The 24,292-nt window shown below is 52.8% G+C and overlaps 1 protein-coding gene across 1 annotated transcript; it reads left to right on the plus strand.

Annotated features, from left to right (window-relative positions):
• The first annotated feature begins 2,031 nt into the window (after positions 1-2,031).
• On the plus strand, positions 2,032-24,086 carry LOC129499356 (myosin-7). Its single transcript, XM_055309040.1, has 40 exons — positions 2,032-2,121; positions 3,705-3,758; positions 4,228-4,436; positions 4,733-4,876; positions 5,168-5,324; positions 5,505-5,532; positions 6,140-6,248; positions 6,332-6,424; positions 6,528-6,591; positions 6,957-7,055; positions 7,289-7,392; positions 8,045-8,183; positions 8,276-8,394; positions 8,499-8,648; positions 8,899-9,069; positions 9,676-9,985; positions 10,255-10,322; positions 10,686-10,773; positions 11,443-11,560; positions 11,708-11,831; positions 12,093-12,229; positions 12,473-12,728; positions 13,339-13,581; positions 13,731-13,907; positions 14,673-14,818; positions 15,905-15,995; positions 16,877-17,266; positions 17,492-17,618; positions 17,802-17,920; positions 18,637-18,833; positions 19,397-19,580; positions 19,770-19,935; positions 20,079-20,203; positions 20,781-21,089; positions 21,339-21,542; positions 21,662-21,787; positions 21,994-22,269; positions 23,024-23,119; positions 23,226-23,360; positions 23,948-24,086. The coding sequence occupies exons 3-40, from the start codon at positions 4,236-4,238 to the stop codon at positions 23,963-23,965; spliced, it is 5,808 nt and encodes a 1,935-aa protein (XP_055165015.1). The 5' UTR covers positions 2,032-2,121; positions 3,705-3,758; positions 4,228-4,235; the 3' UTR covers positions 23,966-24,086.
• Positions 24,087-24,292: the final 206 nt, after the last annotated feature.

Here is a 24,292-nt window from a genome sequence, read left to right on the forward strand (position 1 = left end):
GAGAATCCTGACAGAGTCAAGGGACGGTGCCTCAGGGCTGGGGAATGAGTGGGGTCTTTAAGGATGTCAGACCCTCCAACCTCTCTCCAGATCCTGGGGAAATGAGGCAGAGAGCTTAGCAGCAGAGGGGGTAAGTTCCAGTCTGCAGTGGAGCGGTTGGAGCACCAGCACCGTAATGCTGGAACACCAATAAGTCAGTGCCCTCCAAGCCCAAAAGAAGGAAACAAAGTTCAAGTGATCTCCTAAACATAGAAAAGACTTCCCAGCTCCACGGTCAAGGAGGCTGGCCCATGGTGAAGACACTGACTTGGAAAGGGCTCGGCATCCTCTGGGTATCTCAGTTGCCCGCACCTATACTTGAGCCCTGGGAAATCTCACAGGGGCAGTGGCTTTGGGCTTGGGAAGCTGGATGGAGACAATAAAAAGAGATTTTGCCCTTTGTCACCAAACCCTGAGGTCTCTACCAGTGGGCCTAATTCCTCAGCCCCTGGGAGGGCTTAGTCCAGACCCAAAGTTTGTTCTGCCTGGTGTGTTAGCAGCAGAGTCCACATTGGCCCCCCTCAGCAGACCTACCATTCACTTGCCTGTGCCTTCTGCTGTTCAAGGCCCGCAGATGGTGCCTGGGTTACCAAGCAGCACCCCCTGGGAGCCCCACCTGGATTTGCCCTTCCCTGCCCTGCCTTCCCCACCTTCAAAATGTACCTGTTCTGCACTCCCCATCCCCCAGGCCTGGCGCCCTCCTTCCAAACTGACAGCTAATCGGCTGGATTAAACTGCATGTGCTGAAGAGCTGTGCTAGGGAAGGAGGGGGATTTCAAAGCAAACCACGCAGTGGTTGCCTGGACACAGAGCCAGTGAAGCTTGCACGCACCGCACTGTAGCTAGAAGAGGGTGGCGTTAGCTGCGTTCTGTGCTTGTATATTGAGGTCCCTTTCTTTATCTCCTTTGTGCTGCTTTTAAGGCCTGCAGGAAAGGGGGATATTTTTCCTGTCCTTCTGCCCCATTTGCCAGAACACCAGTCTCACCAGGTCTGGAGAGAGACCGCGCCACAGAACACAAGAGGATAGGTGGGCCAGGCAGCAGCTGTCTTTGTGAGGGGTCTCCTAGTTCACAGCATCTATGTTATCTATGCCTCCAAGAATGTCTGGCTCTGAGCTAGAGCGTTCAGTACCTGAAGGCTGAGCCAGGAAAATGAGTCAGGCAAGGGGCTCCTCTAGGACCACCAGGCAGCAGCTGGGTCTGCCCTCTGAGTACAATGGGTCCTGACCTCTGCCCCATCTGCTTAGCTCCCTGCACTGCCTGGAATCCTGCTGCCCTGCCTAGCTGCATGACCTTAAAGAGGGCACTTCCCTTGTCCATAAAATGAAGGACTAACGAATGGCCTGCCTGGCTCTGAGGTTTGGTGACCTCAACACATTGCCTGGCTGGTCCAAGGAAATCAGTGCCCAAGCCAGAGTCCTCATCTCTAAGCTCCCTGGTCTTGTTCTTGCCACTTGGCTGGGAAAGCTCTTTCCAGCTGCCCTAGTCTAGCCCCCACTGGGGGGCCGTGGCCCCAATTCTGCCCTACCCCTCTGCTGTTGACACTCACCCCCTCCCATCTCACTGGTGGACATAGGACCCAGGCCAGGAAGCAGAGAGACATCGTTAGTGGGGCTGGGCCACCAGCTCAGGGGGCCAGGGGCCAGAGGGGCAGCAGTGTCAGAGGCCAGGAGAGCCCTGTGGGGGAGGGGGGTGGAACAGAGCCCTGCCTGCCTGAGGTCATTGGTGGTCTGACCAGTCCCCTCTCCTGCCAGCTATGGAATGTTGAAGCCTGGCCTGGGAGATATTTTGGCTGCACTTTGAGCCATCCCCGCCCCCTGGAACTCAGACCCTGCACACTCCATGCCATAACAATGACGACCACTTCCAATTGTTTCCTAGCTGGATGGGGGGTGGGGAGCACTTTGGGAAAAGGGGGGGAGCCTGGGGGAAATGCTTCTAGTGACAACAGCCCTTTCTAAATCCGGCTAGGGACTGGGTGCAGGTGGGGGTGGGGGCGCCTGCTGCCCGATATATACAGCCCCTGACCAGGCCAAGCTCCACAGCTCTCTCTCGTGCTCTGTCTTTCCTTGCTGCTCTCAGGTAGGAGCGCCGAGCAGGAGGCCTTCCTCTGGGATAAGGGGGCCCCAGCTTTAGGAAGGGCTCCTCTAGAAACAGCAAGCTGCATGCAGGGCTTCATGCAGAATACCAGGTCTGATCATTGAGCACACCCAGTGCAGGTGTAAACATAAGTCTAGGTGCCCTGGGAGTGGGGAGGTTCATGTATTGGGGGTGTGTGTATGAATATCTATATCTGAGCATATGGGACCAGAATGTGTTATGCATTAGAGGTGTATGTGTGTGTGTTTTGTGTACAAGTGTGCATGGTCTCAATGTATGGTGAGGGGAGGGTGTGTACCTCATTGCCTAATTAAGATACAAAAATATCAAGTGGGAGATGTGTTTACGATCATGCCTTAAGATAGCTGATCCATTTGAGTGGAGGGAGAAGAAGATGGGAGAGAGCAATTAGGAAGTATATATGCTTAGAAGCTAGTTCTGTGGGGTCTGTAATGAGTAACTACCCATATCCATGCACATGGAGGTACTTGTATGCACAACCAGGAGTCAAGACTGCTACAGTGTGTGTACACTCTGCAGAAGGAGTTCAGAGGCACATGGTGTAATATTCCAGGGTTTTGTGGGGGTTTTTTGAGATTTGTTTATATATTTTAGAGAGAGAGAGCACATAAGTGGGAGGGGCATATGGAGAAGGAGAGAGAGTCTCAAGCAGACTCCACACTGACTACAGAGCCCAACTCAGGACTCGATCTCATGACACCGAGATCATGACCTGAGCCGATACCAAGAGTCAGATGCTCAATCTACTGGGCCACCTAGGCGGCTCTGCTCCAGGTCTTTGTATACTTGAAAATACATAGTGATCTGGGTTTATTTATACCATATACATACTTAACAAGCATCTCTGTGGCCAAGGCATAACGGCACACTGAGAGGGATGTGTGTGCTGAGGTATAGGAAGGAAGCGTGTCTGTATGAGGCATGTGCATGAGCAACAGAAATGCATGTTCATCAGAGGACATGTGGAGAGTGTTTGGCTGTGTGATGGGTATGTCTATAAGAGGATGCCCACAAGGGTCTCCTCTCTGAGAATATCCACCAAGACTGACAAACGAGGACAGAATGAAAGAGAACTGGCTTTGGAGTCATGGGATGTGGGTTCACCTGTGGCCTGGCTTTGCCAGTTATTACTATAGGTTCTTGGACAAGTAAGCCCCTTAAACTTAATTTCTTCATCTGTAGAATGGGGTGAGGCTTGGGTAAGAGAGGATGTGTAGAAGTGCTTTGGAGACTGTAAAGCACTGAACAAATGTGACCATTAGTTGTTTCTCAGGTGGCTCAGAGTATAGGCAATACTAGATGAGTATAGGCAAGGGTAGGACCATCTCCCCGATGGGAGGAGGAGGAATAGGCATCAGGAAATCATTAGAATTAGAGCTCAGGATAAAGAACAACAGTGTTCAGAAAGCCAGATAGAAGACAAGACCAGGGAAGCTGGCCACCACTCCCCACCTGTTCTCAGGCCTGGGGGAGGGGTGGATGCTGAAGGGCAGAGCCAGGGAGCAGCAGGGAGGTGGCCCTGACACAACCTTCCCTCTTTCCAGGTCCCCTGCAGGCTTGAGCCCCTTTCATCTAGTACGCGCATTCGAGAAGCCAAGGTAAGGAAAGGTGAAGATGAAGTGTGGGGGAATCCAGGAAGATTGGCCATGACAGCCCCAAAGCCAGGCAATGGGATTCTAGTTTCTGCCTTGCCTTGGGGAGTATGTCTTGGCAACCAAGAGCCCCTTGCCTGTGACTAGGGAGGAGCCAGGGAGGGACAAGGATTTGAGATGGACACAGTTAGCTTTCTGGTCCAGAGAAGCCCAGGATGCTCCTCACTCTTCCAGGAGACCCCCAGGCTGAACAAAAGTTAGCCTCCCCTTCTGCCCTGACAGGTTTGCTAGGTTATTTTCTTGAGTTGAGGGATCAGCTTGAGAAACAAGGGATGCAAGATGACCTGCCCCTGACTCATGAGTATGGTGCTAGATTCTGGGGCTCCCACTGAAGGAGAGAGAGCCTAGGGAAGGGGGTGGAGGGTGAGTGGGTGGAAGGACAGCCAGCGTCCTCTCTCACTCCCACCCACTACAGGTGCAGCCATGGTGGATGCAGAGATGGCCGCGTTTGGGGCCGCCGCCCCCTTCCTGCGCAAGTCAGAGAAGGAGCGCCTGGAAGCCCAGACCCGACCTTTTGACCTCAAGAAAGATGTTTTCGTGCCCGATGACAAGGAGGAGTTTGTCAAGGCCACAATTGTGTCTCGAGAGGGTGGCAAAGTTACCGCTGAGACTGAGAATGGCAAGGTGGGTGACAGAGCTGGCATGCGAGGCCCTCTTGGACCACCCCCCTACCCCCTCTGGGGTACACAGAGGGGTTACCACCAGGCCCCATTCCACACAGACCTGAGGACAGTCTGATTTCCCTTTCTTTGGGGCAGCGATCCATACCTCCCAACAGCCCTTCTCATTCCCACTATCCCATCCATCTTCTTTCTGATCCTGGGCCCTTCTCTCTTGAACACCACTGTCCTAGAACTGGTCTGATTCCTTTCTGGGCAGAGGGAGAGTTGACAATAGGGCCTGCGTGGGGGCTGTTGCAGACGGTGACCGTGAAGGAGGACCAGGTGATGCAGCAGAACCCACCCAAGTTCGACAAGATTGAGGACATGGCCATGCTGACCTTCCTGCACGAGCCTGCTGTACTCTACAACCTCAAGGAGCGCTACGCCTCTTGGATGATCTACGTGAGTGTGCCACCCAGGACATCCTCTGAGTCTAGTAGCTTCCTGATCCACGTAGGCCCACCTCCTAGAGCCATAGGTTTCTGTTCTTTGTGTCCAGACATTACTGCACTCTATACCGGCCCCTGCATCAGGTTCAGTTCTAATAACCCCCGAGGCTGGGATTACTCAGATTTAGTGCTTTCATAGATTTTTCCTTTCCCTTCTTCCCTTCCTGGGATTGTTCTCTAACTCTGAAACCTGCCATTACTCCCCCTTCATCACTAGTAACTCAACCCTCCTTCTCTACACTAGACCTACTCGGGCCTCTTCTGTGTCACCGTCAATCCCTACAAGTGGCTGCCAGTGTACAATGCCGAGGTGGTGGCCGCTTACCGGGGCAAGAAGAGGAGTGAGGCACCGCCCCACATCTTCTCCATTTCTGACAATGCCTATCAGTACATGCTGACAGGTGACAGGCCTTGACTGCAGGGTTTTCTCAGGAGCCACATGGGAGGGAATGCACATGTTGATTTGGACAACTGAGAGATGCCTGGAGGGAAGCGGGGAGGTGGGGCAAGAGGGTAGGTGGATGCCAGGCAAGAGCATCCTCTGTGGCTCCTGACTTTTCTTCCCTGCTTGATCCCAACAGACAGAGAAAACCAGTCCATCCTGATCACGTGAGTGTAGCTCCTAACTCATTCCTTCCAGACCTCCCTGATCCCAGTTGCCATTAGGGACCCCAGCCCTCATGCATGGACCCGGAGTTCTCATTTCCCTCCACCTTCATGCCAGCTCCTCCTTCTTCTGTGACCTTTACCCCTGCCTTTACTTCCCATTTCCTTTCTGCTTCCCACCTTTCTTAGAGTTTCCTTCTCCCATTCCCTGCACTCACTCTCCTCTAAATCATTGCTTACTTATCCATAAGCCCAATATCACCATGTCTTCTTCCCCTCACTTTCTTTCATCTTTCCCTTCAGAAACCTTCCCCATTCTGCTACCACCACCCATTCTTTTCCAAAATGGCCCAGGCCCACTTCTTCACATTGACCTTGCCTAGCTAAGACCAGGTTCCTTCTGTTCGAACCCAGCAGCTCCTTGTGGTATCCTTCCCAGTGCTCCCCCTGATCCCATGTGTGTTCGGGATGCACATTACCCAGCAGCTTCCTGCTTCAGGGGTCCCACTCAAGTGGGACCAGACACTCTCTCCTGACTTGAGGCTTGTTTGTATCAAGCAGTGTCTGTTCACTGCTTGAGCCCCTGACGAGCCCCTGACTGTCCCAACAGTGGGGAATCTGGGGCCGGGAAGACAGTCAACACCAAGAGGGTCATCCAGTACTTTGCTGTTATTGCCGCCATTGGGGATCGCAGCAAGAAGGATCAGACCCCGGGAAAGGTAGGCCTGTTGTTCTACATGGGCCTGCATTGCAGGAAGAGAGAGGGAGGCCTCTCACCTGCCATCCTTCCTGACCTCTGCAGGGCACTCTGGAGGACCAGATCATCCAGGCCAACCCCGCCCTGGAGGCCTTCGGCAATGCCAAGACAGTCCGGAATGACAACTCCTCCCGCTTTGTGAGTGGTCCCTGACATTGGGTTGGGAATTCAGGGCGGTGGAGGGATGGCGTCAAATGTGAGCCTTGCCTTAACCCATCACTGCTCTCCTCCTTCTCGCCAGGGGAAATTCATTCGAATCCATTTTGGGGCAACCGGAAAGTTGGCATCTGCAGACATAGAGACCTGTGAGTGCCATGAATCTGCTAGGACTCAGTTTGAGCTCACCCTCATTCTATGCAATCTCCATCCCAACCTGTCTCTCTCTTCTCTCTCTCTGTATATCTATGTTTCTCTTAAGGTCTCTGCCCTTCAGTGTCTCTCCCTCTCTTTCTGTCACTGACTCTCTGTATCTCTGTTTGTATATTCATCTCCCTCTGAGACTCTCTTTAGTTATTCTCTGCTTCTGTCTCTTCGTGTCTGTACGTGAGTGTCTCTGTCTCTCCCTTTTCTTCTGCTTTTTACTTGCTACATTGACCATTCCTTTTCCTCTATTTCTTTGTACCTAAATCTCCACATTTCTCTCTCTTTCTTCTTCTCTTACTGTTCACAGACCTTCTGGAAAAATCCAGAGTTATTTTCCAGTTGAAAGCAGAGAGAGATTATCACATTTTCTACCAAATCCTGTCTAACAAAAAGCCTGAGCTGCTGGGTGAGTCAGAGCTACCCACCGAGACCAACTATCTCCATGGCAACCTGGTCCCCTCTGCTTGTGTCTGCTTGCTGGCATGCCCTGGGTTTATGGCACTGTGGGTTCAGTTCTGTGGGATGTGGGACCACATTAAGCCTTGTCATGTGCTTTCCTGCAAGCCCTGTGCTGTGGCAGGCAGCCCCAGTGAGAGCCAGAGGTTTGTGCCCCATCCTAATCACATCTTCTCCTCCCAGACATGCTGCTGATCACCAACAACCCCTACGATTATGCATTCATCTCCCAAGGAGAGACCACAGTGGCATCCATTGATGACTCTGAGGAGCTCATGGCCACTGATGTAAGTGTGTGAGAACCTGGTCAAGAGGTGAGGGGACTGGCAATGAGGAGTAAATAAGTCCAGTTCACTGGCTCAAGAGGAGAGCTGAGATATTGTTTATCTATTATGCAAAGTGGTATGACCCTCCTAAGGGCCAGAACATGTCCTATGACCAGGATGTGTTAGGGAATGGGGATGTTGAGATGGGGTGGCTAATATTTGGTATTCGAGCAAACAGAGAATGTTGAACATCATGAGACAGAAAAGCAGACAAGCCAAGAAGCAAGGCATCATCAAGGGAAGGAGGGTGGGTCATCTAGTCGCCATGGGGCTGGAGCAGACTATTAGGTGAAGACCAGATATAGACATGTATGGAAGGTTCAAGTAGGGAAACAAGTGTAGGGCCTAGAAGAGGGACAAAAGTAGAAAACATGAGTGGGTAACCAGAGCAGCTCCAGGGGACAGCTATGACCATTGATGCCAGATCTGGGGCAGTATGCACACCATCCTGCTCTTATACCTCCAGTCTTGGTTTTGGAGTTCCTTGCTGGGTATGGGAGTCTTAGAAGCTACAGGGATTCAGGAGAGAAGTTCTCTCTTCAACTGAAGAGGGATCTCATTTGCCTGCCATACTTCCTATTTTGGGGTCCACCAATATGGGATCTGCCTACAGAATGCCTTTGATGTGCTGGGCTTCACTTCAGAGGAGAAGAACTCCATGTACAAGCTGACAGGTGCCATCATGCACTTTGGAAACATGAAGTTCAAACAGAAGCAGCGAGAGGAGCAGGCTGAGCCAGATGGCACTGAAGGTGGGAGTCTGGAATGCTGGGGGACAGCTTTGGGCCACATCTGTAGAGGAGTCATCCTTTTACCAATTTGGCTGCCGGCTCTCTCTTTCCAGAGGCTGATAAGTCTGCCTACCTCATGGGGCTGAACTCAGCTGACCTGCTTAAGGGGCTGTGCCACCCTCGGGTGAAAGTGGGCAACGAGTACGTCACCAAGGGGCAGAATGTCCAACAGGTGGGTCATGTTCAGAACATAAGTGGGGAGGGAGCTGGCATGCTGCGGTGGAATTCACTCTCTGTACTAACTCTCCTCATCTGGGTCTCTCCCTTACCTTCCAGGTGGCATATGCCACCGGGGCACTGGCCAAGGCAGTGTACGAGAAGATGTTCAACTGGATGGTAACACGGATCAATGCCACCCTGGAGACCAAGCAGCCACGCCAGTACTTCATAGGAGTCTTGGACATCGCTGGCTTTGAGATCTTTGACGTGAGTGGGGGAGCCTATGCATAATGGGCAGCGGGGGGACCATGGAGGGAGAGTGACTCACTCATTCCCATCTATTACCATCATGGCCAGTCTCAGGAAAGGCAGTGGGGCTCAGGAGTGGCAGACGCCTCACCCTGTCTTCCACGGGAGCTCTCCTTCCCTGGAAGGAGCATGGGCACGGGCCTGGGCTGATCCCACTGGCCACTCAGACCCCTGCCTGCCTGACCCGCTCCACCCCCACCCCCTGCAGTTCAACAGCTTTGAGCAGCTGTGCATCAACTTCACCAATGAGAAGCTGCAGCAGTTCTTCAACCACCACATGTTCGTGCTGGAGCAGGAGGAGTACAAGAAGGAAGGCATCGAGTGGGAGTTCATCGACTTTGGCATGGACCTGCAGGCCTGCATCGACCTCATTGAGAAGGTGCTGCCTCTACCTGCTGCCTGTGTCCCCCTTCCCTGTCATCCCAGACAGAGTGCCTGAACTGCTCACTCACATCCTACCTGAATGCACCAGTCAAAATGGCAGCCCCTCTCCCTGTTGGAGAACATGATCTGGGTCCCAAGCTCTGTGTTGTCCTGACCACCTAGGACAGAGTGGCACAGGGAGAGCTAAGGTCCTGGGGGCTTGAGAATGGACACAGGGAGGATGGGCAGCTCCAGAAATCCTCCCATACCAGTGTGTTTATCAACCTTAGGTTTAACCTGGCTTGAATATGGGGCAGGGAATCATAAGAATGTGCCTGTTTTCAACCACAACATCTCAGGGATCTGGGCAATGGAATGATGTATAAAGCATCTAAAACATCCACATTCCCAGACTTTCACAAAGGTCCCTCTGAAATCGAACAAAGTCTTCCACCTTGGGAAGCCATGAACAGGTGCAAATTGGGAAATAACTGTACGCAAAGCTGAGGCTGATACTTTAATTCCCAAAGGGGAGTCACCATAAGCAAATATCGACCTTAAAGCAGGAACCTTCTGCATCTGCATGAAGCATGCTCAGTGATGCTTTCCCCCCTACCCTCAGCCCATGGGCATCATGTCCATCCTGGAGGAGGAGTGCATGTTCCCCAAGGCCACTGACATGACCTTCAAGGCCAAGCTGTATGACAACCACTTGGGCAAGTCCAACAACTTCCAGAAGCCACGCAACATCAAGGGGAAGCCGGAAGCCCACTTCTCCCTCATCCACTATGCTGGCACTGTGGATTACAACATCCTGGGCTGGCTACAGAAGAACAAAGACCCACTCAATGAGACGGTGGTGGCCTTGTACCAGAAGTCCTCCCTCAAGCTGCTCAGCAACCTGTTTGCCAACTATGCTGGGGCTGATGCACGTAAGTAGAGACTGGAGCCCTGGGACAAAGGAGCAGCATCCCTGCCATGGTTCTGAAGCAAGTCCGTTGCTATACTCCATCACTTTTCTGTCAGGTTGTGCCCTAAGGTTTACAGGTTCAGTGAGGTAGAATGGGGTGGAAAACTGAGACCCACAGTGAAGACCCTTGCCTGGAGGCCAAATGCCAGTGAGGATGTAAAGAGTCTGTGATGGAGCCCCTGGCCTCTCACACGGCCTTTCAGCTCCCTTTCCTTGACTCTCCTCCCTCAGCTGTCGATAAGGGCAAAGGCAAAGCCAAGAAGGGGTCATCCTTTCAGACCGTGTCAGCTCTGCACAGGGTAAGTATGTGCTCTCACCCCAGCCCAGCGTGGCTCCCCAGCAGCCACCAAGCCTGCTCCTTCCCACCACTCCCATTCTCTTACCTGACTCCTCTGTCTCCTCCTTCCCTTGTGGTTTCTTTCCCTCCTTGTCTTTCCTCCTCTCCATTCTCTCCCGCTTTGTGGGTGGCCTCTTCTCTCCCTGTTTCCCATCTCACTCTGCCCTTCCACCTCTCCCCTCCTCCGTGTCCTCCCCACATTTCTTCATTCTCTCTGTCTGTTTTTCCCTTCCTCTCCTCTCCCTCCCTACTTCTCTCTCCTCCCCCTCCCTACATCTCTCTCCTCCACTTGCATTACTTTTCCCACCTGTGCTTTGGACCACAGGAAAATCTGAACAAGCTGATGACCAACTTGCGCTCCACACATCCCCACTTCGTGCGTTGCATCATCCCCAATGAGACAAAGTCTCCAGGTAAGGCCCAGAACTCAGCCCAGCCATCTACTGGCCACATTCCCCATGCTCTGGGAACAAGGTCTCTTAAGCCATGGCTAATCCCCCACCATGGTGGTTTCCAAATGACACTCTTCTCCCATCCCCCATGAGGTAGCAGACTACTGTCCACTCATTTCCTTGTATTTGCAATGTGGCTCGGCGGGCGGGCGGGGGGGGAGCTTGTAAGGCACTTTCATGGGCATTGCTTCAGAGCATGCAACCCTCAATGAGACATATAGAGATTGTTTATCCTTTTTTTGACTGATTAGGAGTTGGAATCTCAGGGGCCTCGATTCAAAGCTTTGGTCAGCTTAGTGACCTTGGTGAAGTGCCTTAACTTCTCTGGGCTTAACTCCTCTGGGCTTAGCTTCCTCTCTAGAAAGTGGGATATATCCACCCTGGCAATTGATAATAATCACAACATAATTATATGATAATAAACACAACATAAAATAAGGAATGTGAAAAGCTTTTGATTACTCTTAAGAGTACAGCTAGTAAAAAAATGGGAAGAAAAAAAGGACCATTATTAAGTGACTTGCTAAGGTTGCTGGCTAGTGAGTGGCAGAGCCAGAATCAGAGCCCAAAACTTTTGGCTTAGTCCAGTACTCTCCCCACACCTTCTTCCCTCACCCCCTACTGCTGCAGGGGTGATAGACAACCCACTGGTTATGCACCAGCTGCGCTGCAACGGTGTGCTGGAGGGCATCCGCATCTGCAGGAAGGGTTTTCCCAACCGCATCCTCTATGGGGACTTCAGGCAGAGGTGGGTACAGGGGTGCCCCCAGAGTTCAGGGAACAGGGGGAGCTTGGGCAGACCTGGTGGGAAGAGGAGTCCACAGGTGGCCCCGAATGCTGTGGGAAGAGCAGATTGGCGCAGAACATGGGTGACTCAGGGCACCTTCCTCTCCAGGTACCGCATCCTCAACCCAGCAGCCATCCCTGAGGGCCAGTTCATTGACAGCAGGAAAGGGGCAGAGAAACTGCTGGGCTCCCTGGATATCGACCACAACCAGTACAAGTTCGGCCACACCAAGGTGAGGGAAGGAAGGAGATGAACTGATTACAGAAAGACCTCTCTTGTCCTTTAGTTCCTCAACTCACGGCTCCTTCCCTTTTATCAATTGTCTTAGGACCATCTCTGAACTGCATGTTTCCCTCCCATAAACCAGTACCACTCCCGGTCCCAGCTCCAGCTGCCATTGGCCTCTTCCCTTGAGTTCTTTCCTAGGGTGTTACCTTCCTTAAAAGAACTATCTCCTCTTTCCACTCCTGGCCCACCCACCCCTTGGCTACAGGTGTTCTTCAAGGCTGGGCTCCTGGGACTGCTGGAGGAGATGCGTGACGAGAGGCTGAGCCGCATCATCACCCGCATCCAGGCCCAGTCCCGGGGTGTGCTCTCCAGAATGGAGTACAAGAAGCTGCTGGAACGCAGGTGAGAGCTTCAAAGGAGGCTCCTGGCTATCTAAGTAAGGCTCAGGATGGTTCAGGGGCAGTGTCAGGAGAAAGTTCAACAAGACTTCAAACAAGAAGACCACCGGAGGGGCTCCTATGGACCTAGGGTGGGTCTTTGGCCAGAGAGACATGGAGGAAGCAAGGGCCATTACTGAGGAGTCTTGACTCAGGACAGGAAGGAGAGACGGGATTCTCTTACAACCCTCTTGCTGTGCCCCTGCAGAGACTCCCTGCTGATAATCCAGTGGAACATTCGGGCCTTCATGGGGGTTAAGAACTGGCCCTGGATGAAGCTCTACTTCAAGATCAAGCCACTGCTCAAGAGTGCTGAGACAGAAAAGGAGATGGCCACCATGAAGGAAGAGTTTGCGCGCATCAAAGAGGCGCTGGAGAAGTCAGAGGCTCGCCGCAAGGAGCTGGAGGAGAAGATGGTGTCCCTGCTGCAGGAGAAGAATGACCTCCAGCTTCAAGTGCAAGCGGTGAGGCTCCTGGGCCTCTGTTGGCTCACCCACCCAGTTCAGCCAACATCTCCTACACATCCTGCACCTCCCCACCCAGGGCTCACCTTGTCCTCTCACAGACACAGGATTTTGGAATCCACACTCCAACGGCCTCCAAGGAGGTCCCCGCAGAGAATGAAAGAGAAGGGAAAAAGAACTAACTTTTAAAAACACAGGCTTTCCACTTGGGTTCAACCTGATTCACAGCTCAATAATTTTGTGAACCTAGGCAAACCATGCATTATCTTTGAGTCTCAATGTCCTCATCTCTGGATAGGGGATAAAGCTGGCCATCTTACCAGGTGGTAAATATGTTAAGTAAATGCAGTTCCTTCCCTTCAGTGATATAGAACAGAGGAAAGGGCCAAGTAAAGAGACTTCTGAGTTCCCTTCCTCTCTGCTTCCATCCTCCAATATTCCCATCACATTGTCCTGAAATTCTTCCCTTCCTCATCCTTCTGAGGTTCTTCTTAGCTGGGTTGTTCTGGAGCTCCCCTCCTACAGTGAGGGCTGAGCTGCTCCCTCCTTGAGCTTGCCAGGGTGAGAACCCCACCTACTGAAAAGCCTCCCCTCTATGCTTTGTCCTCAGGAACAAGACAACCTGGCTGATGCAGAGGAGCGCTGCGACCAGCTGATCAAGAATAAGATCCAGCTGGAGGCCAAGGTGAAGGAAATGACTGAAAGGTTGGAGGATGAGGAGGAGATGAATGCTGAGCTCACTGCCAAGAAGCGCAAGCTGGAAGATGAATGTTCTGAGCTCAAAAGGGACATTGATGACCTGGAGCTGACGCTGGCCAAGGTGGAGAAGGAGAAGCATGCAACAGAGAACAAGGTGAGGGCAACTCCTTCTGGCTCCAGCCCAGGTCTCCTCAGGATTCCCAGATCACAGTGTGGTCCTGGTCCTTGGCATTGGACATCCCAATAGATGTCTCCAGGCTGATGACTACAGACCCTAAAGGGAGCATGGTTCTTGTTCGGCAGGTGAAGAACCTGACAGAGGAGATGGCTGGGCTAGATGAGATCATTGCCAAGCTGACCAAAGAGAAGAAGGCTCTGCAAGAGGCCCACCAGCAGGCCCTAGATGACCTTCAGGCTGAGGAGGACAAGGTCAACACCTTGACCAAGGCCAAGGTCAAGTTGGAGCAGCAGGTGGATGATGTAAGTAGATTGTCACAGGGCCTAGATATACCATGTCCATGTCCGTGTGTGTGTGTGTGTGTGTCTGTGTGTCTGTGTGTGTTTGGAGGGATGAGATTGGAGAGTGGTCCCTCCCCTGAAACCTTTCTAAAAGGGAGCTGGGGAATAGAAAAGGAGAAGGGTAGTCAATTATCAGTTATGTATCTCATCCCATGATAGGATCAACAATAGAGATGGGCTTCCTTATTTCAATTTAAGTTCAAGCCTTTGAACCAAAGATATCTATCTTCGACCACAGGGTCTAGAGAGTTATCACATAAGGATATAATACATTTCTTTGGGAATTTTGTGAGGCTCTGAGGATCTTTGGACCTCTAATATTTTATGCAGGATCTGGTCCTCAGTGATCATTGTTCCAGATATTTCTCTCTATTGGATCATCTATCACCCATATTATCATTATCGAAGTATCTATCTCAGCCATAAGACTGTAAGCTGCCTTTAGGTGAGAACTTGGATTGATTGATTCAGTTTTGTATCTGAAGTGCCTAGGGCAGGCCTACAAGAGCCTGCTGAATGAACAAATGGTACTTTGGGGTTTAATCACATGGTCATTCATGAAATCATTTATCAAATAGTTAGGTGCTCTTACAGCTCCCTGATCCACTCTGGGGAAGCTTTCCCAAGTCCTGGATATCTCTTAGGATTCCCTAAACTTGGAGTGACTGAGCTTCCAAATCACCAAATCAGGGTGATTGGTCTTACAAGGTCCTTCTCCCCCACCAGCTGGAGGGATCCCTGGAGCAGGAGAAGAAGGTGCGAATGGACCTGGAGCGAGCAAAGCGGAAGCTGGAGGGTGACCTGAAGCTGACCCAGGAGAGCATCATGGACCTGGAGAATGACAAGCAGCAGCTAGATGAGCGGCTTAAAAAGTAGAGTGTTTCCCTCCCTGGCACCTTTCCTTCTCCCCAGCTCAGCAGCCTATTGTGCCTATGACAGTACCGGCTGTTCCAAATGTCCATCCTGAGGCCACAGCCTCATGCAGCCTCCATCAGTGGGTGCAAAACTGTGGACAGAGGCCCCCAGGAAAATGGCTCCCTTCCCCCAGCCACATGCAGCAGGGCCTTGCAATCTTCCTCAGCAGAAAATCTAACCTGGATCCCTCAAGCCTTTTCTTCCTGTTGGGCAGCAAAGAGGGATGGAAACTAATAGCTTACTTACTTCTACACACAAATTTCTTTGGAAACCAGTTGCTTAATACTGAGGAAGGCTCCACACAAAACCCTCTCAGGAAAGACCTTTTGGGTCCTTTGCAGAGAGCCCAGAGGATCACAGAGAAATGGGGTAGCCACCACGCTTGAGCAGTACAGAGGGGTCTGATGGATCCAATTCTTATTACAAGTCTTACCAAGATATACAAATCCACTTCCCACACTTGATAAACTGAGCCTACAGGATAGGTTTGGATAATCAAGGATCTTAGGGAGCTTTAGGGTCAGGACTTTGAAAGGCTCTGAGAATCATTATGATTACATCATCGTGGGGCTTGCATCTGCCCAGGAGTCTTCACACTTCCCTGGGCACAGCATGTGTTGAATTAAAGAAGGAATATATGATCCCAAGGATCCTCAAACCACCTTCTAAGGATGGTATCTTGAGCCCACTTTACTGAAGAGGCAATGAAGTCTCAGGAAGGTTAACCAAAGTGCCCAAAATAATGGTGATAGAATTAAAGGCCACTTGAGCCAGAAGGGGCCTTTGAAGCCATCTAATGTAGTGCCCTTGATCCACAGGATCAGAGAGTCCAGGTCTTGTCAATCCACCTGTGGTGCTCTGCCCATTAGGTTTCTTATTCCTTCAACACATTTCACATTTTCAGGGACCCTATGTCATCCCCAGATGCTATTTTTCTGATGAAATCTTGCTCTTCGTCTTTTGTATTACCATTTCCAATCACTGGTGGGCCCTCCTGGTGCTCAACCAACCTTCCTCATCTTTCCCTCCCTCCTTCCCCACAGGAAGGACTTTGAGCTGAATGCCCTCAATGCGAGGATTGAGGATGAGCAGGCACTGGGCAGCCAGTTGCAGAAGAAGCTCAAAGAGCTTCAGGTGAGGTGTGGGATGCCTAGTCTGGAGCCCATGGGCTGGCTGTCAGCTTCCTTGACCCCCTCCTCCAGGATGTCCTCCCCACAGCATTACAGGAACTTGCTATATATCCATAGAGATGCTGAGCTACCACAGCACACACACACAGCAACACCCCAAGGAGGGGCTGGGTGATCCAAAGATGACATAGGAAGAGACCTTGAAAAGGTTACAGGTATAGGGGCAGAAATCCTGGCTTCCTGTCTCAGCTCTGGTTTAGCTGGTAACTATGAGGAGCCCACTCCAGATATCTGGGTCTCTGTGTCCTCCCTTATTACCAGTGGCTTTAAGATCTCTTTAGCCTTGACAGTCTGTGACTTTGATTCTTACCCCTAAAGCAGAGATTAAACTGCTTATAATATCCCTAAAACACAGGTCTTTTTGTCCCTCTTAAAGAGTAAGCTTCAGGCAGCCCGGGGGGCTCAGCGGTTTAGCGCCGCCTTCAGCCCAGGGCCTGATCCTAGAGACCCTGGATCGAGTCCCACGTCAGGCTCCTCACATGGAGCCTGCTTCTCCCTCTGCCTGTGTCTCTGCCCCTCTCGCTGTGTGTGTCTCTCATGAATAAATAAATAAAATCTTTTTTTTAAAATAAATAAAATCTTAAAAAAAAAGCAAGCTTCAACCACTTTCCTTTCAATAGAGAATGTGTAATGTTCTGGCCTAAAGGAAGGCTAGTTCAGCTGTCCAAAACATCTTCTCCAAATCCTTTTATTTCCATTTCTCTGCTGATAGAATGGAATAGGCTTGCTGTTCCGGACAGGCCAGGAATGTTATAGAGCTCTGGGGTGGGGGCTCCAATGGAAGGCTCCAGGTGGTGGGTCTGAGCTCTCTGCATCCCGGCCCAGGCTCGGATCGAGGAGCTGGAGGAGGAGCTGGAGGCTGAGCGCACTGCCAGGGCCAAGGTGGAGAAGCTGCGCTCAGACCTGTCCCGGGAGCTGGAGGAGATCAGCGAGCGGCTGGAAGAGGCCGGCGGCGCCACGTCCGTGCAGATTGAGATGAACAAGAAGCGGGAGGCCGAATTCCAGAAGATGAGGCGGGACCTGGAGGAGGCCACGCTGCAGCACGAGGCCACGGCGGCGGCCCTTCGCAAGAAGCACGCCGACAGCGTGGCCGAGCTGGGCGAGCAGATCGACAACCTGCAGCGCGTGAAGCAGAAGCTGGAGAAGGAGAAGAGCGAGTTCAAGCTGGAGCTGGACGATGTCACCTCCAACATGGAGCAGATCATCAAGGCCAAGGTGGGCTGCCTGTTCGGGTTCCTTGTGCCCAGTTTCCTGCACCCACTTCTACTTTCTGTCCATGTCTCCCCTCTTCTCTGATGGTTTGGTTTCCTGCTTTCCTTCTTCCACCCTATTCTCCCATCCTCTCCCTTCAGTGCCTCTCCCCTTTGCTTCTATAATTACAACTCTGACTACCCATCAGTGCCCCCTACATCCATCATATGACTCCCCTTCCTCCCTCAGGCTAACCTGGAGAAGATGTGCCGGACCCTGGAAGACCAGATGAATGAACACCGAAGCAAGGCTGAGGAGACCCAGCGTTCTGTCAATGACCTCACCAGCCAGCGGGCCAAGCTACAGACTGAGAATGGTGAGCCCCACCCCATCTTCCCTGACTTCTTGAGCCACCCAGCCTTAGGGAGACACACACACACACACACACACACACACACACACACACCCCTCTCCAGAGAATGGGGCCTAAAGGTAAGGGGAGGGGAGAGAGGGGTGGGGCTGACCTTCCAGAGCTGAGTATGCCTTTGTGCCCCTCCAGGTGAGCTGTCCCGGCAGCTGGATGAGAAGGAGGCACTGATCTCCCAGCTGACCCGAGGCAAGCTCACCTATACCCAGCAGCTGGAGGACCTCAAGAGGCAGCTGGAGGAGGAGGTTAAGGTGAGGCCTAGACGAGGGCCAGTTGGCCCAGGCAAGGAGCAAGTAGGGCCCAAGGATGAGGCTTGCTGTCTTTCCATTGTTCTACCATTTTCCAAGCAGAGTCCTAGCCCAGAACCTACCATATGTCTCCTGAATCTGTTGCCCTCTGCTTTTCTGTTGCCATTTCTGGAGAGAGAAGGCCCTGGGTCAGGGGGAAGTGAGGTGGAAGAGAGAAACAAACTAGGGAGGGAATGGCGGCCTTGGCTGGCCACAGGTGTGGGATGCAGAAACTGCACAAGTGAGTCAGGACAATCTGAAAGCTAGAGAAAGAAACTAAACTGGAGCCTATTGTGCTGGCACTTTGCTGGCCTCGTGAACAAAAGGGGGAAAGAACACAACCTTTTGAAAAGGCTCCAATCTTGACTTTCCCCTTGGAGCTTTGTAATCTTGAAGAAACCACCTGGCCTCTCTGAGCGCCTGCCTCCTCCCCTGTAAATGGGGATGAGGTTGACAATGCCTGAGATAGTGAGAAGCAGGAGTGGTGGGCATGACACGAGTAAACAGTGCTATATGCTCTGTGGACATTCTTTGTCATTGGTCCTCCATAGACTGTTCTAGGTCCCCTGGGGATTTAGAGCTAGGTGAAGTCTGGAGAAATTAGGGTGAGGACATGGGCACTGACTGGGGTGTACTCTAGAGAAAGCTGAGCTCTCTTCTGGGCGGTTGCCCCTCCACAGGCGAAGAACGCCCTGGCCCATGCACTACAGTCGGCACGCCATGACTGTGACCTGCTGCGGGAGCAGTACGAGGAAGAGACCGAGGCTAAGGCCGAGCTGCAGCGCGTCCTGTCCAAGGCCAACTCGGAGGTGGCCCAGTGGAGGACCAAGTACGAGACGGATGCCATCCAGAGGACTGAGGAACTCGAGGAGGCCAAGTGAGTCCCAGGCGGCCCACCTCTAGCTGAGGCCCCTCTGCAGGCAAGACACAGCCCAGCCAAAGGCTGGGAAGACTCCTCACTGGGTATGGATGCTTGGCCAGGTTTGGACAGCACAGGAGAACCCTGTCCAGGGCCCCAGCTCCTTCTCCTCTCAGGGAAGCTTTTTGCTCGCGTTATGTTTCTCATCCAAATATAAGACGAACAAAAGGTTTGTCTGAGGGTAGAGTGCTCCCACCAGGGGCAGGATGCTCTGGCAGAGGAAGTGGGGTGGGCTGCCAAAGCCCATGCCTCCTCCATGTCTGCAGCCTAGAGACTGGCCCGGGGTCAGACCACCTGGAAGGCCCTCCTGGGTCCTGTTGGATCTTCATAATGTGCCATCAAGACCCTCTTTGCCTACCTGGTTCTTAACCCCTGGGGCCTCTCCTCAGCTTCTCCAACAACACTTCTGAATTTTCAAGGATTGTTTTCTAGAACACTCACATTATTTCTCCTTGTCCAAATCTACACCCTCTATCCTCCCCACCTTCTCCCATCCTCCATACCTCCACTACCCTTGGCAGGAAGAAGCTGGCCCAGAGGCTGCAGGATGCAGAGGAGGCCGTGGAGGCCGTCAATGCCAAGTGCTCTTCACTGGAGAAGACCAAACACCGGCTGCAGAATGAGATCGAGGACCTCATGGTGGATGTGGAGCGGTCCAATGCAGCCGCCGCAGCCCTGGACAAGAAACAGAGGAACTTTGACAAGGTGGGCCTGGGCTGGGGGTCTCAGCCAGGGGCAGAGCTGGAATGCCAGCGTCACCATAAAGCCAGGGACCTCCTCCTTGGGGGCAAGAGGGGAGGAGGCTGAGCCCTGCTGAGGGGCTGGGGCAGCCCTGGAGAGGGTGAAGTGCTGGGGCTGGGAGAGGAGGCTGTGCAGTGAGCCGGGTCCCCACAGATCCTGGCCGAGTGGAAGCAGAAGTATGAGGAGTCGCAGTCAGAGCTGGAGTCGTCACAGAAGGAGGCGCGCTCCCTCAGCACAGAGCTCTTCAAGCTCAAGAACGCCTATGAGGAGTCCCTGGAGCATCTGGAGACCTTCAAGCGGGAGAACAAGAACCTTCAGGGTGCGCTGGGGCCTGGGAGGCTGGAGGGTGGGGAGGTGGCTGGGGGTGGTGTTCTCATGTGGCACCACCTAGGGGCTCCAAGAGGGGTGCCTCCCCATTGGACCATGGCAGCCCCCAACTGAATGGCCTGGCCCCTCCCCCAGAGGAGATCTCTGACCTGACTGAGCAGCTGGGTTCCAGTGGAAAAACCATCCACGAGCTGGAGAAGGTCCGCAAGCAGCTGGAGGCCGAGAAGCTAGAGCTGCAATCAGCCCTGGAGGAGGCTGAGGTGTGTGTGCAGGGTGTGGCCCAGTGGGTGTGTGCAGGGGAGGGAGCTGAGCGCTAGTCTATGGTCCATGTTCTCATCTCCCTTCTGTCTGTTTTATTCACTGTCCCATCCTTAGAGCCTAGAACAGTGCCTGGTACATAGCAGCCACTCAGCAAACATTGTGGAATGGATGAATGAATGAATGAATGAATGAACAGCTCACTCTATTTCCTTCACACATTTTACCCATTACATCTTAGACAAGATTTCCTGTTTCCACTCCCCTCTCCTTTCTGCCTCTGCCTCCCTCTTCAGGATTTTTTACATTCTATGCCTGATTGCCTCCGTTTCCTTGGCAACACCTTTCTCTTCATTTTCTTCTTTGTCTTCATAGCTCACTCTCCTCTGTGAGGGTCTGAACCACCTCTCCTGAGCCTTCTTTTTTCCTTTTAAATTTTCTTTTCTTCTTCCTCCTGCTTCTTTGACTGAACCACTTAATACCACTCTTGAATTCACTTTGTATCCATGATTCATGGACAGACTCCTGCCCCTGGCCCTATGCTCTTATCCCCGACCCTCTCTCCCCACCTCCTCCCAGGCCTCTCTGGAGCATGAGGAGGGCAAGATCCTCCGGGCCCAGCTGGAGTTCAACCAGATCAAGGCAGAGATCGAGCGGAAGCTGGCGGAGAAGGATGAGGAGATGGAGCAGGCCAAGCGCAACCACCTGCGGGTGGTGGACTCACTGCAGACTTCCCTGGATGCAGAGACGCGCAGCCGCAATGAGGCTCTGCGGGTGAAGAAGAAGATGGAGGGCGACCTCAATGAGATGGAGATCCAGCTCAGCCATGCCAACCGCATGGCTGCTGAGGCCCAGAAGCAAGTTAAGGGTCTCCAGAGCTTGCTGAAGGTACATGGAGACTCCCAAAGCAGGAAGTCCCCTTACTCGGAGATGGACTAGCCTCCATGTGGCCAGGTTGGGGTGGTGGTACCCCATTACAACAGCAGATGCCTCCTGGCCTCGGCTACTACAGAGATATCCCACAGGCCCTCCTGACCCAGCACACTGGGCTCCCCCCTGGCATCCAGCCTAGCCTAACAGCCTTCTGATGGACCCAGAGGCCAACCTGTCTCTCATACCCACCCTCCTGATCTACAGGACACCCAGATCCAGCTGGACGATGCAGTGCGTGCCAATGACGACCTGAAGGAGAACATCGCCATCGTGGAGCGGCGTAACAACCTGCTGCAGGCCGAGCTGGAGGAGCTGCGGGCCGTGGTGGAGCAGACGGAGCGGTCCCGGAAGCTGGCGGAGCAGGAGTTGATCGAGACCAGTGAGCGGGTGCAGCTGCTGCACTCCCAGGTGAGTGACTCCACCACATTCCTGGACAGAAACACGGCTAGCAGAACTCAGCAGGTGAGGTTTGGGAGCCACCCACGAATGCTCAGTGCTTTTCATGCTCTATTCACCTTGATCCTCAGAATACCAGCCTCATCAACCAGAAGAAGAAGATGGATGCAGACCTGTCACAGCTTCAGACTGAAGTGGAAGAGGCGGTACAGGAGTGCAGGAATGCTGAGGAGAAGGCCAAGAAGGCCATCACAGATGTGAGTGACTGCTCCCTTTCCCACCCCCACTAGTGACATGAACAAGGGCCCCTGTCCCGGCCAGGCCACTCTGCCCTGACAAGTGGACTCTCCAGCTGCATGGGTTGGTGGGCCTCGGGAAACGAGCGCCAGGATGGGGCAAAGGTGATCCTGGAGGGAGAAGGGGCCACAGGTCCTGTTCTCTTACACGTCGCTCCTGTCCCCAGGCTGCCATGATGGCAGAGGAGTTGAAGAAGGAGCAGGACACCAGCGCCCACCTGGAGCGCATGAAGAAGAACATGGAGCAGACCATCAAGGACCTGCAGCATCGGCTGGATGAGGCTGAGCAGATCGCCCTCAAGGGTGGCAAGAAGCAGCTACAGAAGCTGGAGGCCCGGGTGCGGGAGCTGGAGAATGAGCTGGAAGTGGAGCAGAAGCGCAATGCAGAGTCAGTCAAGGGCATGAGGAAGAGTGAGCGTCGCATCAAGGAGCTGACTTACCAGGTGCGGGCATGGTGGCTGCTCTGGGGCTGGACCCCTTGCACCACAGCCTGAAGCCAGGGCAATAACACCTAGAGGAATGAAGTGTTCTCTCTTAGCCTCCTCCAGGGAAAAGAGTGGGACAACACCCAGAGCTCCAGACAGAGCTTACCCAACACAAATTTCCAGAGCTTACCCAGCACAAATTCCCAGAAAGCAAATATGTTACCAAGCCCTGGTTGGGTGCCATGACCACAAAAATACACCAAAAACAATACCAAGTCTTTCAACAAATCTCAGAACTTTCTCGTTTGTTTTCTAGAATCAGACTCCTAATTAGATTTTGCTTCTGTGCCAATCCAGAAAGTTATCATCTCGACACACATGTGTTCTTAACTTAGATCAAATCTATGTCATTTCCTTGCAGCCCAGGAAATCTTATTCTGCTGCAGTCCCAGAGTTACTCCCAGGCATGCTGGGAGAATTTGTTCTCTGCAGGTCCCCAGAACTTCTAAGGGCCTGCTCCCCGGGATAGTGCATACAAATGATTTTATGCAGAATTTCAGGATTCCATCTACTTTGGTACAAGGCATTAAAAAATATTAGTAGTTTTTTACGGTAAAAAATAAATTATAAGGAGAGTGCAGGTGTTTGTTGAGGATCAGAAAGGAGAAGTGAGTGAAGATATTACATTCCGGGTAAAGACAACAAGCAGGGGGAGGGGACATGCTGCCTCTGAGGACCAGGCCATCCTCATCCCTAACCACCCCACCCCCAGACGGAAGAGGACAGAAAGAACCTGCTACGGCTGCAGGACCTGGTGGACAAGCTGCAGCTGAAGGTCAAGGCCTACAAGCGCCAGGCGGAGGAGGCAGTGAGTGGCCCTGCTAGGGACTGGGTCCGGAGGAGGGACATTGGGGAGTTGGTGGCCTCCTCTGGCCTCCTCTCACCTCATGGTCCCTGTCCCCAAACCCCCACAGGAAGAGCAGGCCAACACCAACCTGTCCAAGTTCCGCAAGGTGCAGCACGAGCTGGATGAGGCAGAGGAGCGCGCGGACATCGCCGAGTCCCAGGTCAACAAGCTGCGAGCCAAGAGCCGCGACATCGGCACCAAGGTGGGTCCCTTCACTGGGCCTCACTAGTCGCCCCAGGTCAGCACACCCACCAACACCAGTGCCCCTCAGACAGAGCCCACTCATACCAGGGATGCCTCCTCTTCATTCATCCCCCACAACTGAACCATGAAGCCCCAGAGGGCCATGTAATGCAGTCCTCTGTGATTTCTAAGATTCTTCAAGCTCTAACTTTCAATGACTTTGTGAATCCCAGCCCTAGGGTGGTCAGCAACCCTAGAAGACCCCAATTTGTATACACCCACCGTGTCCCAATTCCCCCCAACTGCTGATCTCCTCTCGTCTTTCACCTAGATTTGTCCTATAGCCTAGCGACCCTACTGACCCTAAGATGGACAGCCCAGATTACTCCTAGGTCCTCACCCAGGCAGTTTCCCTCTGGCTGACCTCAGAGCCCTGACCCTTCCACACCGACCCCTAGAAAACATCTCATCACTATGGGGGTGTCCCTCAGGCCTAGAGCAGTCTTCCACCCTATCGGGTGCCCCGTCTCCCCTCTGTTTTCTATGCCCATCCCTGCCCAACACCCACCTCCCCAGAACTAATTTGGATTTTATTTCTTTCAAAAGGGCTTGAATGAAGAATAGCTTTGCCATATCTTCTTGATCTGCCCGGTCCTGAGGGTACAGATGAAACCCCCAGTTCCCGAGCCTATATAGCAGCCCCTTTGGACAAAGCAGAATAAAGTTATTTTCCTTAAAGCCAAAATCCTACCTCCAGACTCTTCTTCCTTGCCTGCCAGCCACAAGGACATGAAAATTGGGGTGGGCCATGGGGCCTGGGGGCTGGGGCTCCAGGGAAAGAGGGGCAGCTTCACAGCCCAAGGAGGCCTTCCTAGAGAGCTCTGGAGGCTCTGAGCATCCTTGGTACAGCACTGGCTCAGACGTTCCCCTTCGTCTCCTCCTCAGCAGACA

The sequence above is a fragment of the Nyctereutes procyonoides genome, unplaced genomic scaffold (assembly GCF_905146905.1).
Source record: "Nyctereutes procyonoides isolate TBG_1078 unplaced genomic scaffold, NYPRO_anot_genome, whole genome shotgun sequence".
NCBI lineage: Eukaryota > Metazoa > Chordata > Mammalia > Carnivora > Canidae > Nyctereutes > Nyctereutes procyonoides.